Source organism: Corythoichthys intestinalis, chromosome 18 (genome assembly GCF_030265065.1).
Source record: "Corythoichthys intestinalis isolate RoL2023-P3 chromosome 18, ASM3026506v1, whole genome shotgun sequence".
Lineage (NCBI taxonomy): Eukaryota > Metazoa > Chordata > Actinopteri > Syngnathiformes > Syngnathidae > Corythoichthys > Corythoichthys intestinalis.
The window spans coordinates 42,217,032-42,231,539 of NC_080412.1; the positions used below are offsets into that span (position 1 = coordinate 42,217,032).

Here is a 14,508-nt window from a genome sequence, read left to right on the forward strand (position 1 = left end):
ACAGTAACAAAGTACTTTTACTCAGTTACATTTCACCACGAAACCTGGCGCTAACAAATTCCACCCACAGGCCAGTTCATGATCCAAAACGTGGTCCCTCAGTCATCTGGAGAGAGTGCCAAGGTGAAGGTCAAAGTTCGTGTCAACATTCACGGCGTATTCAGCGTGTCGAGTGCCTCCCTCATAGAGGTGCTGAAAGCAACAGATGGAGAGGAACCAATGGAGACCGACCAGACGGGAAAGGATGAGGAGGTATGTGTCGTCTCCATTCGGACTTTCTACGGGTGCATGTTGGGATTACTTTCACTGTGTCTGGTCACGCTTTAACATTGTTTTGTCATTGTGATGGAATTTAGCAAGCAGGTACAAGGAGATCCCTTTTGTGTAACTATTGTATTCATCACCAATGCGTTAGGCCATGTACTTTTAAAAATACATCTTACTACTTGCTCTCAAGTGATATTAATTAGATTGACGTCAAGTTGCACAAGAAAGCACACTGGACTGTCTGTTTTTCCATTTGAGTGTTTTTTCCGTGGCCTATATGTGTTTTTAAGGATAAATATTGATAGTAATCATGGGTAAAAATAATAGATGCAAACCAGAATCTGTTTTTGTTTTTGCATTAGAGCAAAATGCAAATAGACCAGGAAGATCAAAAAGCAGTTCCCGGAGTTGACAAGAAAGGTGACACAGAAGAGATGGAGGTAAACAAGCTGTGAAAAAAATCATTTTCAAATCAAATGTAATTCTCGTAACGCTCGTATTCTTATTTTAAATCATGCAAATGAAATCTTGATTGTTTCGTATTTTTGTTTTTTTGAAGGTATAATTTCAGTTCAGGTAGTGCCCGGGTTACGAAGTGATTTCGACCTTATGACACCAGTCTCGTCCGCCATTTTGTCTCTCGTTTTTTATTTTTTGGTACATTTTATTTTTAAATATAATATTGACCTCTGTTTTGTGATGCATGCTTTTATTTCGAGCAGTACGTACTTCCACACGTGAGTAAGAGCTAGGGCTGCAGCTATCGAATATTTTAGTAGTCGATTAATCGATGGACTACTTAGTTCGAATAATCGAGTAATCGGATAAGGAACATGAAAAATTAAAATACCTTAGCTGAGCCTCAAACTGTATTTTTTTTTTTTTTTCAAAAATGAGGATCTATGGACAAAAAAACAATTAACTAACTTACATAGAAACAGTCTGCTAGCTTTAATGCTATAAAATGCTAATACTTTTTTTACAATGCTCAGAACAAATGGTTCAGACACATATTCCCACCAAAAACGGCTAAAAATACCTATATACTAAATTACGAATGCATTAAAAAACATTAGCTCAAACAAAAACTTGGCTTACGTTGGTCTTTACAGGTGGCAGTTGGATTCAGCCATGTGTAAAGAGCCAGACCAGAGGGCAGTGTATCCACCCTCATCAATAAAACTAAATGCAAACACTTTCATAATAAACCATTACAAAGCCACTTTAATTAAACGAATACTCGAAGCAACAAAATTTAATTCGAATATTTTTTTCTAATCGAATACTCGAGTTAATCGATTATTCGTTGCAGCACTAGTAAGAGCGCATAAACACACGAAGAAGAGCACACACGCGCGCACACGAAGAAGCTAGTCGCGCAGCCGAGTCAGAGAGAGGGCAGCAATTTCAGCTGGAAGCCTGCGCTCACTTTTGTTGCTTGTGAAGCATCCACAGGGGAAACCCCAGGATAAAACACTTTTTTTACTGTTTATTGTGCGTTTTACTTGGGACGAGTTTATGTGATTGTTTTTCATGATGTGCGGACGCTAACTGATAGATGCTAATCGTTTGTGTGGATTGTTATTGCTGTATCAGCAGCTAGTTACAAACACACATTTGAATTGCAGTTATTAAAGATAAAACTGCCTTGATTTCATTTGTATTTTAGTTTCATTCTATAAGTGTTGCTGTCATAGGCAGCTGAATAAAGTCAGCAAACCACACGGACGTCTGACATCGTCATTTCGGAGCTTCGCTCGCTGTCTAGCTAGGACTTGGCTCCAACGTTTTGGCGGGAACAGTACAATAGGGCTGTCCCAAATGACTAATTTTCTCCCGATTAGTCAGCCGACTATTTTTACGATTAGTCGACTAATCTATTAAAAATAAAAAAAATTTTTTTTTTACTAATTTAGCAATGAAATTTTTGTTGACGCTTATCAGTTCACAAAAACATATTGGAACACTTAAATTATTTATTAAAGTACAAATAAACACGTAAATAACAATAATAAATATATAATAAATAAAGTTCAAATGCTGGTAGAATTAACTAGTGCAAAACAATGGAATGTAAACAGATTCAGAACACTGACTTCACCTTTCCAACATGATTCAAAACAATTCTTAAAAAAACACCTAGCCTTAATATTATAGTATAGTACTATATATAATAGTTTTATAATTATTATAATAATTATTCTTTGCCAATCAGATTTTTCATAAAGGGTGTCATTTTAAAGGTATTCTTAGTGTAGAATCTAAATTCTGAAGTATGCGGGATTAACTCCTGAAATCGTTATTTATATGACGAACATGACATGCTTTTATTTCAAATGTTCACCGGAAGTACGTTCGCTAAACCGCTAACCGGAAGTACGTTCGCTAAACCGCTAACTTCAGCTTTACACTCCGCAAAAAAAGCACTTTTTGTCATTGCATGTGTCAATAATAGATTTTTTTGGTCATTTTTTTCGTTTGCAAATGCTGTTAACCAGCGATTTTTCATGTTTGAAGTGTCACCTTTTAACCGCAAGTTTGCTTTCACGAGACGACTGCCAATGTTTCATAGCAGGCTAAAGTACCTGTAGATTGCCTTTTTCCCCCCATTCACCTCAGTGTAGCAATGCTAACGTTACAATGTTTAATATAGATGTTTTTTCTTATTTTATATGTCTGAACTTTAATTCTACAGCGTGTTGATAAGAGAAAGGAGTCTCACAAGCCATCAGCACGCACGCACCAATGTATGCACGCACGCACGTGCGCAGCGATAAAAGGCAGCCGTGAAAATTACCGCCCTCATTTTTATTTGCCGTGCGATAAATGGACTCATTGCATAGCGCGACAGGCTTAGAAACTTCAATAAAACATGTCGTTAGTTAGTTAGTTGGACTTACAAACTGGGCGACGGCGCTTGAGGTGTTTATTCACGGCCGACGTGCAGCCAAGCTTGGCATTGAAGAGACAGGACAGAAAGAGTGTACCTTCCTTTGTTTCTTTGAAATAAGTCAATGTTTTGGACACTCTGATGCGCTTTTTTTGGCTTTGTGCCGCTTTCCCCCGCTTGCATACAGAGCGCGTCCGACATTCTGAACTTTCCACGCATATATTTTTTTAACCCTTTATTAACCGTCGACGGGATGTTGCGCTCGTCGACGGATTTACGTCATCGATGACGTCGACAATGTCGACTAGTCGGGACAGCTCTACAGTACAATGATGAATAATACATGTTTTTGAATAGTTATTTTGAGATTTAAGGGTACTTAAAGGGTTAACTACAACTTACGAGGAAATTCGGGGACTACCTGTATTGTAGTGCTGGTATAGTCTTGAAATCAAACTTTTGGTATTGGAACAACATTAATTTGTAGTGTGTTCGTTCTTCATTGCAACTTACATTTGCATTAAATAGACTTTCCATTTATCAGTGGATTATTACCGCATCAAAGAACAAATTGTTCAACTTTCTGAAATAAGGTGTCATTGCAATTTCCGACACGTAAATGGACTAACACACTTTTGATGTCACTCAAGTGCCTTAACAAGCATGCTGTCATATATCCTGAATGTAAATTCATATACTGCATCCAAGCGTTGGGATACATAGTACGCCGTTATGTGTGAGCTTAAATAGCTGTTCCTGATTTTCAGACGATGACTGAGGATGGTAAGCAAGAGAAGAAGAATGAGCCTCAAGCAAAGAAGCCCAAAGTGAAAACAAAGATGGTGGATCTGCCCATTGAGACCAATTTGTACTGGCAGCTGTCTACTGATGTCCTAAATACGTTTGTGGAGAATGAGGTAATGTTTTAAAAAGGACCAGGCGTGCCCAGCATGCAATCGAAGTAGTTTTACTACAGGCAACTTTGGGTCTTTCTTTTTTACCCCCCACCAACAACGGCAAATGTTACCCCAGTACATTGTAATGCATGTGGAACCTCTGAAAAATGAAAGCGGAAGTCGCGCTGAATAGGCATGTGCCAGTATGTGAGATAACCTTAAGCAAAAATATAACAGTATTGCAATTACAGCTCAAAAATGGGTTACTTTGAGATATCTGGGGTTTAAAAAAAATCCAGTGCACAGGATTTTTATTTTTCAAAACATGTTAGCAAATTAGACCGTAAGTATGTTAAGTTGAAATAAATTAAAAAATAATAACTGAAATATTCTAAATAAAATTAAAATACATGCATTCCTTTAGGTGAGTGTAAATCACAGCCACAGCTCAACATTATTACCATCAGAACAAAAATATTTCAATTTTCCATTAAAAACACTTGTGTATGACTTGTATCATGTTTCCATAATACGTTCTCTTTCTTAATACAGTTGTCAAAGAGAAAAACCACCGCTAGACACACGAAACACCCTAGAGTTAACTGTCGTAGCTGGTGGGAAACGTTCATTATAGTGTTTACTCACTTTTAATTTTGTATAAACGCGAAATCATATTGGAGGTATTGCCTCGTCAGCAGCCACCCTCCGCAAACATGTTGTCGGTTGGCCCTCCTCCTCTAAGCTGCGGTCGTCTGGAACTTCTCTGTAGCCGAAGTATTCCCATTTTCTTTGATGGGGGGGGGAGTTTCACCTCCTCCAGCCATTGTGTAGCACAGTTGACTCACTGACACTGAGCAACCACCGGTGGTGGAGGGTTGAGCCTTGCACCTGCAAGTGAGGGATTTCTCCCTGAATTTTGGGACATAAAAATAGCTAATACCTTAGGGGCAGTATTACAGATTTTTTTTGTGGTTTTGTAACGTTTACATACCGCGGTATACCGGTACCTTGAAACTAGTAATCGGCACATGTCTAGACCAACAGTATGTCTGAAAAGTGAAAGTAGAGGCTATTTTAGAGGGTATTTTTGTTGACTTTGCTTTTGCGCAGGGTACCCTCAATGCATAGGTAATTGTTCTTAGACTGTAAGCGACAAAAAATAAATGATCAATTTAGTGCAGTCAAACTAGGGCTGGGCGATATGGCCTTAAGTACGTATCACGATAAATTGAGCAGATTTACCTCGATAACGATAAATGACAATAAATTCGCCCAAGCAAACTGTTATATAATTTGAAAATTTGAATCAATGCATGGAATACAAATTAACAGTTTCTCGTTAAATTTATTTACCAGCTTTCAATTTAACAATTGCACATGCAGTCTAAACATTAAGTATTAAAAAAAATCTTGTAAACAATAAGAATTCTTGTGTGAACATTTATAACAGCTTGTATGACTTGAAAAATATCATCACTTGAATTTCATTAAATTCATTCCGCATTGTTATACACTAGATAGTGGCATACGTTTAGATATTTAGAATAGATACAAATACGACACATCCACCCGCCCCCCAGAAATTATACTTAATTAAAAAATAAAATGTTTCACAAACCTTTCCTTTCTTTTATTCGGCTCAATTATTTACATCTTATGATTTTGGAAATCCTTACAGTATGCAATAAATAATATTCCTGTTCCCAAGCACTGTGCTTACTGTACTGTAATTTTTACAAAAAATAAACAATACATAGTTACTCCCCGTCATCTAGGACGAGCCACTTACAAGACTAGCACTGTCGTGTATTACAAATACTGCTTTGAACACATCTTCACAGACAAAAGCAATGGCACAGGCTTAAAGAGGTCAACTTTAATTGTGTAAATCACACTTAATGACGACACGATCTCCTGGTTGAAATAGACGACATCCACTTAATTCTATTGAAGATATGTAATGCTGAGGCAATTTGTCAACTTTACTTTTAAAAAGAAACGTGCACTGTTTATCCAGTAGATGGGGCTCTTGCAGTGTGTCAAACAGTGATTCAATTTAGGGCAATTGTCTTAAAAGTGGTTCATTGTTTCAGAAAGCCTCGGTTTTTCCATCCCTATCTGGAACCCGTCAAGAGTTTACTTAATGTCGGGTGAAAGTTTGGCGAAGCTAACTTAAGCCCGACTTCATCCCGTTTACTTGTAGCGTGAGCCGCTAGCGTTAGCTGCTAGCGTTAGCATACCGGGCTTCTGTTTGATTGGCTTCCTGAAAACCATGTGACTCCAAACATAAGCACACTGTCTGCTTTCTTAAAGGGGAATGAACATAGCCGAACAACACAGAGTCAAAGCGGGATGAAAAGACTATTTTTTCTTCTTTTATTAAATTACCGAATTTACCGACATGGTCAAAATTACGTCGGTCATCGTGAAGAATTTCGGTAACGGTAAATTTTCGGTTTACCGCCCTGCTCTAAGTCAAACGATTAAAAATTGTAACCGAGTTAATCACAGCTTAAAAATTAATTAATCGTAATTAATCATAATTCAAACCATCTCTAAAATATGCCATATTTTTCTGTAAATTATTGTTGGAATGGAAAGATAAGACACAAGACGGACATAAACATTCAACATACTGTACATAAGTACTGTATTTGTTTATTATAACAATAAATCCACAAGATGGCATTAACATTGTTAACATTCTTTCTGTTAAATGTGTCCACGGAGATAAAGACTTGTAGTTCTTAAAAGATAAATTTGAGTACAAGTTATAGTAATTTAAATTTTATATTAAACCCCTCTTTATGTTTTCGTTTTAATAAACTTCATTTTAAATTAATTAGAGATCTAGCCAAGGCAAAGTCTGAGTAAGTGAAACGAGACGAGTCATTGGTTAAAGGCTGGGTTTATCCCGCCCATTGGACGCCGTGTGTTTCTAGGGGGTCTATGGGGGGTGGGCAGGGCTCGGCTGGCTTGGACGCTCTGGTTCTCAGCATTATAATTGGATAATGGCTAAATTCCATTTTCACTGGCAACAAAATGAGTGAATCAGTGATTTTTCTAGTAATAACTTCCACAGGAGCCATTCTTCAATTTTCATTCCGTTGTTCTGAGTTAAACTGGAGACTTTCGGAATCATCCTCGCGACACCATGTTTAAAACAACTAGCGAAAAATCGAGCTTATTTCTTTTGTTTTTGTTTTTTTTTCCCCGATTGTAGCTGCTTGTATTTGGAGACTTCTGGCACTCTCATTTCTTTCCCAACCGAGCAGCGGGTGCCGCTGAGCCCCTCCACCGTCACAAAGCACTCGCACTATGAGCTTACCCTCATTAAAAGACCAGCATCCGCCAATGCTTCTCATACAACATTTTCATTCAACATTAGTAAAGTCTTTTGGCATTTGTGTCTTCAGGGGAAGATGATTATGCAAGATAAGCTTGAGAAGGAGAGAAATGACTCTAAGAACAATGTGGAGGAGTATGTGTACGACATGAGAGACAAGTTGTATGGCACCTTGGAAAAGTTTGTCAAAGAAAAGGTAAGAAAACCTGTTTTGAATTGCGTTTCCAGCCTTGACATTTATGCTTCGGATTGATGAATACGTGCAGGATCGTGATTCATTTGCAATAAAACTGGAGGAAACAGAGACTTGGCTGTATGATGAAGGCGAGGACCAACAGAAGCAAGTTTACATTGACAAACTGGCAGAACTGAAGGTAACGGTCACGGTTATGATTGATAGTATTTGTCATTAGCTGGGATTGTTGCCTAGTTACCAAGGTTACTTGATAAGCAATGACAATTTTCATTAGAAGTCATATTTTGCCTACAGAATATCGGGCAGCCTATTGTTGAGAGAGCCATGGAAGCTGAGGAGCGGCCAAGGGCATTCGAGGAGCTGGGCAGGCAAATCCAAATGTACATGAAGATCATCAATGCGTACAAGGCAAAGGTAACATCCTGCTCAGACATGCTGATAAAACAGTTCAAATAGTAGCGCGATTAACAGGATAGTTGCAAACAACTGAGATACCTTATAAAAATATTTTTGGTGTTGCAAATGCTGTGACTTTAGGCTATATTTGGCAGCTTTGAGTAAAGAATTGGACCACCAGAACCGTACATTTTATGATGTTTAATTAATGATTATGGTCCGAGGCTGAGATTGAACCCCAAATACAGGCCTGTCGCAATTACAAATTTTAGTAGGCGATATTGTCTCATAAATTATTGTCGATATGTAGGGATGTCCCGATCACATATTTTTGCGTCCGAGTCACCCGATTTTGACTGCCTATACAGAGTACACTTACACAGTGAGTTGCCACAGCACACTTATGCATGTTTAACAATGGTTGATGCATGTGTGCCTTGGATCAAATCGAGCTACCAAGCTTCTCTGGCAAGATCAAAGCTACAAAACTGTCAATCATCGTTAACTAACGACAGTTTAAGTATTACACTCAGAGTTCAACTCTGCACGCATACCCCACCAGACATGCTACTAGAGGTAACTATACTATACCTATCATTAAAACTAACTCAACGTACAGTATTATGTAGAGCAATGATTGAATGGAATGCCCTCACAGACCAAATTTCAAAAATTCAAAATAAATTTAATTAAAAAAAAAAAAAAAGCAGTGTTTTAGGGTCAACTGTATTTGATCATTGATGCAAATTGTAAAGACATCCTCTTTGTTGTTGTCTACTTATATAATATTACCTTCTATATTGTCTATTTACCTCCTCACTATCTTCTATTTTTTTGTTAGTATGTGGAATTATGTCTGTTTCAGTGTGTAAATTTTCAAGATAAGAATTTCTTTTTCTTTTATATAAAGCTTATGTGGATTAGTATGTTGATGTATTGTCTGTTTTATGTTTTGTGTGGACCCCAGGAAGAGTAGCGGATGTGTTCATCAATGGGTATCCTAATAAAATACAATTACAAATACTTTAAGTACCAAACACAAGATGGACATTTTGGCCGCACTGCTTAGTAGGAGGGAGAGTGAGAGGCTGTGGCGCTGTATGATCATGAAGCCGAAAAACAAATATATTTTTTAAATTAAGAACCGGATCACCCGATTACGATTTTCTGAAAAATGGTGCTATCGGCCCGATTTCCGATCACGTGATCAGATCGGGACATCCCTACCGACACGCGATATTATTGTCAATTTTTTTCAATTTGTTTTGATCCAAAGTGCACGTTAGCAAATTTGAAGCCAAATTATTCATTGCCAATCAGATTTTTCATAATGGGTGTCATTTCAAAGCTATTCTTAGTGTAAAATATAAAGTATGCGAGATTAACTCCAGAAATCTACAGTAATTTCCCGAATATAAGGCGCACCAGTGTATAATGCGCACCGGAAAATGATTGTACCCGTTTATAACGCGCACCGTAATTTTAGAACCAATAAATAGAGAAATACAAGAAAACAGCTCATGTACAGATACAGAAATGTCATTTTACTGAGTGGTGAAACACAGCCCAATCATAGCATATTGGTAGTTCAAAACATTACCATAAACTGACAATATTTACGGTAATAATATGATTTGACAACTTCTCCAACTTACGAGAATCCAGGAGAAAACAAAACAGATGTGACTTTTCTTTTAAAGGCTGCTGTATAACTTGCTCGTTTCATCATGACGAATAAATGTTTCTTCCATGGATTGATACGGTAAAATGAAAGTGAACGTAAGTCGGAAATCCGTGAGAGCTCATCGCTTTCAACACGACAGTAACAATAGGAACTATTGTTATTTGGGTTTGAGTTTCCCTAGGGACAGATATAGTTGACGGACAGGAAGTCTGTTGTTACGTTTGTTATGGTCCAAGTTGTGAAGCTGCAATAAACGTTGACTCAAATAAGTTCAATAAACTAAATTATGTGATTTATGAAGAGTGAAAAAAGCAGAATTTAGCACGGACGAAATCATTCGGCCGATTAGAGTGAAGTATTACCGAAACAAAATGGTGACGTCACGTACCATAATGGTCGGCAACGGGTCGCCGCATACGTTTCTTCAACACAACGTGGCCGTGTCAATAAAAAAAAAATCGGTTTATATATATATATGTAATATATATATATTTCTGTCTCCATCCATGTACCCGTTTATAATGTGCACCATGATTTTACAAGTTGATTTTGGGGGGAAAAAAGTGCGCATTATATTCGGGAAATTACGGTATATTTACATGTTGAACATGACGTGCTTTTATTTTGAAATTGTCACCGGAAGTACATTCGCTAAACCACTAACCGTAAGCTTTAGAGGTGTGCAAAATTTCCGATTCTTAGATTATTCGCGATTCGGCCGTGGAAGATTCGAGAACGATTCACAAACATCCAAATTCCGATTATTGAAATATGCCAAGTAAAGCAGAAGTACGACACACTCAGCGCGCCGCGCGGTCTTCGGTACGCAATTAGGGACGGAGCGAGAGTAGCTAAACATCATGCTTCTCATTACCCGGCCCCTCGGGTAACGCCAATGCTCAACTCACGGCTCTAGCTCAACTCATGCCACGAGATAAAAAAAAACAACAACAACATACCTGACTGCTGCCGAAAAGCTGCTACAAGCCACATTATGTTACGGTAGATATCATTTACATACGACTAGATGCATTATAGCTTCGGTATCGTTACCAGCACATCTACAAAAAACTAGATGCGGGCGTTAGTAACGGCCGCCATCTTAAAGCAGTACACTTCCCTGCAAGGCTGTTGTTGCGAACCTTCCAAGCGAACCTAATTAACTTTTTATCTAAAATACTCCTAAATCGGTAAAATATTGACTTGAATCTATCTTTAAAATAGTTTTAAAACTTTCACATGTTGAAAGTAGACAAAAGAGAAATTATGGAGTAACAGGAGCAATTTTAACAACTTTAACGGTTGATTCACAACATTAAATTAATTGAAAGTAGTTTAAAGCTGCTGATATAGAATGGGGACTGGAGTTTTTTATTTACTGAAATAGTAGTTTGGTTTAGCCTGCGATGATTTTTGAACAATTTTGGACCTAATATACAAAACAAATTAAAAAAAAAAAAAAAAAAAAAAAAAAGGAGCGGGGTGCATCAATAATCGTTTTATAATCGAATCGGAGCCTCTGAATCGTAATCGAATCGTTAGGTGCCCAAAGATTCCCAGCTCTAGCAAGCTTTACACTGAGTAGAGAAAGAAAGTGCATTTCTACTTTCGCCATGCATGTGGTGTCAGACGTAGTTTTTTTTTCGTATTGTTTGCAAATGCTGCGAGTTTTCATGTTTAAGCTTTTTTTAACCGCATTTTTGCATTTTGGCGAAGACGGCCAATGTTTTATTGTAGGCTTAAGTGGTTAGTACATGGTCTTTTATTCCGTTAGCTTCAATTTAGCAGTGCTAACATTTTACAGTGTTTAATATCGATGTGTTTTCGTATTTTGTATGTCTCAACCTTAATTCTGCCGTGTGTTGATGACCAATAATCTGTGAAAGGAATCAACACGCACGTATGCCAAGTGCACGCAGCACACACAAACACAAATGTATGCAGAGAAATCGCAGCAGAGATAAAATTACCGCCCTCATTTTTATTTACTGTGCGATAAATTGAGTTCTTGCATTTCGCGACAGGCTTACCCTGACGTACACTGTTCAGTCACGTGTCTAAATCTATATGCCACCTTATGGTAGTTTGTCAGTTCAATGTGTCATCAAAAAGGAATCCGTTGTCTCCCAAAAAGGAGGAACAATATGAACACTTGGATGAGCTGGAGGTGACCCGAGTGGAGAAGCAGGTGAACGACGCCATGGCGTGGATGAACAACAAGATGAACCTGCAAAACAATCAGGAACTCACGCTGGACCCAGTAGTCAAAGTCGCAGAGATTCAGGCCAAGTCCAAGGTATGGAAGTCACGGCCACGTGTTTCATAGATCGTGGAATAATGCGTTACAGCGATAGACAGTGTTAGGAAAATTTTCTACATGAAGATTTGATTGTTTATTGTCATCATCATCGGTATCATTGACAGTTACAAGATAGCATTACGATGTGATTAACCTGAAAAAAAAGACTAGGGCTGATGGAAGAAGCCTGGGCTCATCAAATCCCGTCCCCATAAACGTTCAAATTGCAGTTCACGAATGTTAAAGTGAACTGTTCAGTTCATAGTTCAAAATTCAAAATATTGAACTAAGTTCATAGTTTTAAAAAAATGAACGTTTGTAGTTCTTTTCTTAATGCTCATGGCAGTGTCATGTCATAATTATGATGGTCTTATTACAGTCTTATGGTGCCACGGTCAAGTAAAGTGTTACCAGTGTAACGAGCAATTAATGAAACTACTGGAACAATAACTGAAGAAATAATTAGCACAGAACATGAATTTTGATTGTTGTTTACATTTGTAGTGCTGCAATGCATGCTAGGAGGCATGTTGGACAACAACAGTATTGACAGCAGGTGGCAGCAGAGGTTGACTGTGTCCCCCAAGGGAGCAGTGATGGCCAAATGAAGCTTCTTGAAGCAATGAAGCTTTTCAGCCAATTGGTTCAAAGCTTCATGGTGATTCTTTTGGTCTTAGACAGTTTTAAAATGCTGCTGTCAAATAAAGTTTTACCAGTTAGTATCTGTTGGTGTAAATATCCCATAATACAGTGAGGACAGCTGCGGCTTACAGTCCAGTGCGGCTTATCTATGAACAAATGCCGTTTTCCTGTCAAATTTGGTGGGTGGCGGCTTATATTTCAAAAATTACGGTAATTGTTTCAGCTCTAAAAGCAAGATACCGTATTGGCCTGAATATAAGACGGCCCTGATTATAAGACGACCCCCTCTTTTCAAGACTCAAGTTTGAAAAAAGACTTTTTGAACACCAAATTTTTATACAGAAAATAGTTACAGTACATATGAAACAAATGATTATAACAATATATTTGAGAAAAAAGCATGTTATTTTGCCTCATTCAAATCTTAATATCTGAACATTTAAATATGTAAACTAAAGTGCATTCACATTTGTAAATGAATGGATTCTGGTTTTTGAAATGGAAATAAACCAATCTATTGTGACAAAACAACAGGTCTAACTGTCACTGTAGTCTTGAAACAAATCTGAATAAGGAAAAACATTGCAATAAAATAATGCAAACTGGTTAAACTTGTGAGTAGCTGAGATCTGTCATAACAGAACATTACTCTTCAAGTTCAGCATTCGCTTCAATGATATCTAGCGTCGTGAATGGGTATAATGTCTACACCCCAAATATAAGACGACTCCCACTTTTTCAGTCTTATTTCAATGTAAAAAACACCGTCTTATATACGGGCCAATACGGTATTAATTTTGCCTTTGGTTGCACCATTGTTATTTCTTTACAGGAGCTTTACTCGGCATGTAACCCAGTGCTGTCAAAGCCAAAGCCCAAGGTGGACCCGCCAAAAGAGAAGACTGACAACGGGCCCACCAGTGGGCAGGAGGGTACGACAGAGAGCCAGCAAGCCGACTCGGAAAAAATCCAGCCCACGAGCACCGAGCAGAAAACGGCAGAGAACAAGCCTCCCGAAATGGACATTGACTAACTTTTTGCGTTTAGTTGCCCTGAATACTTCGCACTTGTGAGGATCCGGCGGCGTTCCTTTATCAGTACTTGTTTTCCTTCATGTGTACAAATTAGTTCATTTACAATAGTCACACTGGGATACACGAAGACTGTCTGTTTGCAGTATATTTTGGTCATGGTAGAATGGCAAGTTGAAAATCCTGGATTGTTTGGATTTTTTTTTTTTTTTTTTTTAATGTATACTGAAAAGTCACTTTTTTTTCTAGATTCAAAAGATTTCAAAGTTAAATGACAATACCTTGCTATCGTGCAGTATTTCGTCTGTTCGCTATCATTTCTTAGTTATATGATCCTTCACTGTTCGTGTTTTTTCTACGGAATGTTCGACCAGGTGCTGCTGCTGTTGCTACGCCATCAAAAAGCAAAAATAAACCTCAAGGAGAATAAAATTGCATTTTGTACATTCGTGATTAAATTGAAGTCGGGTAATGACCTTGAAAACACACTTTTCACGCTTATCTACCATGAGAGAAACTTTAATAGGATATGTATACGGCTATATATTTTTTTTCAAATAAGAATTTCCTTAAACATGCTTTAGGAGTTCAAAACTCGGTTCACATTGACATCACTTTGCTGACGTTTTCCCCTAAAAGTGCTGCAGTGACTAAGGTCACACATGAGGATAAAAATAGAATAGCCTTTATTGTCATTGTACAAAGTACAATGAGACGAAGCTTTCCCATAACATGCGACACATAGAACAAAAGTACAACAAGACTCAAAAAGCCATTAAAGGAGGCAGATGGCTGACCTGAAGCGATGGTGCAAATGAGTTTGCGCAAGCCCCTCGACAGGAGGGGGCATCCGAGTATGTT

The 14,508-nt window shown here is 37.9% G+C and overlaps 1 protein-coding gene across 1 annotated transcript in view; it reads left to right on the forward strand.

Annotated features, from left to right (window-relative positions):
• The window catches only part of hspa4a (heat shock protein 4a), a 30,938-nt gene extending 17,013 nt beyond the window's left edge, over positions 1–13,925 (forward strand). Inside the window, exons 12-19 of the mRNA XM_057821364.1 lie at positions 71–252; positions 630–707; positions 3,925–4,074; positions 7,470–7,595; positions 7,666–7,773; positions 7,890–8,009; positions 11,810–11,971; positions 13,449–13,925. Of these exons, the coding sequence (XP_057677347.1) occupies positions 71–252; positions 630–707; positions 3,925–4,074; positions 7,470–7,595; positions 7,666–7,773; positions 7,890–8,009; positions 11,810–11,971; positions 13,449–13,649 (1,127 nt within the window). The 3' untranslated portion in view covers positions 13,650–13,925. The remainder of the gene's footprint in view (positions 1–70; positions 253–629; positions 708–3,924; positions 4,075–7,469; positions 7,596–7,665; positions 7,774–7,889; positions 8,010–11,809; positions 11,972–13,448) is intronic.
• Positions 13,926–14,508: the final 583 nt, after the last annotated feature.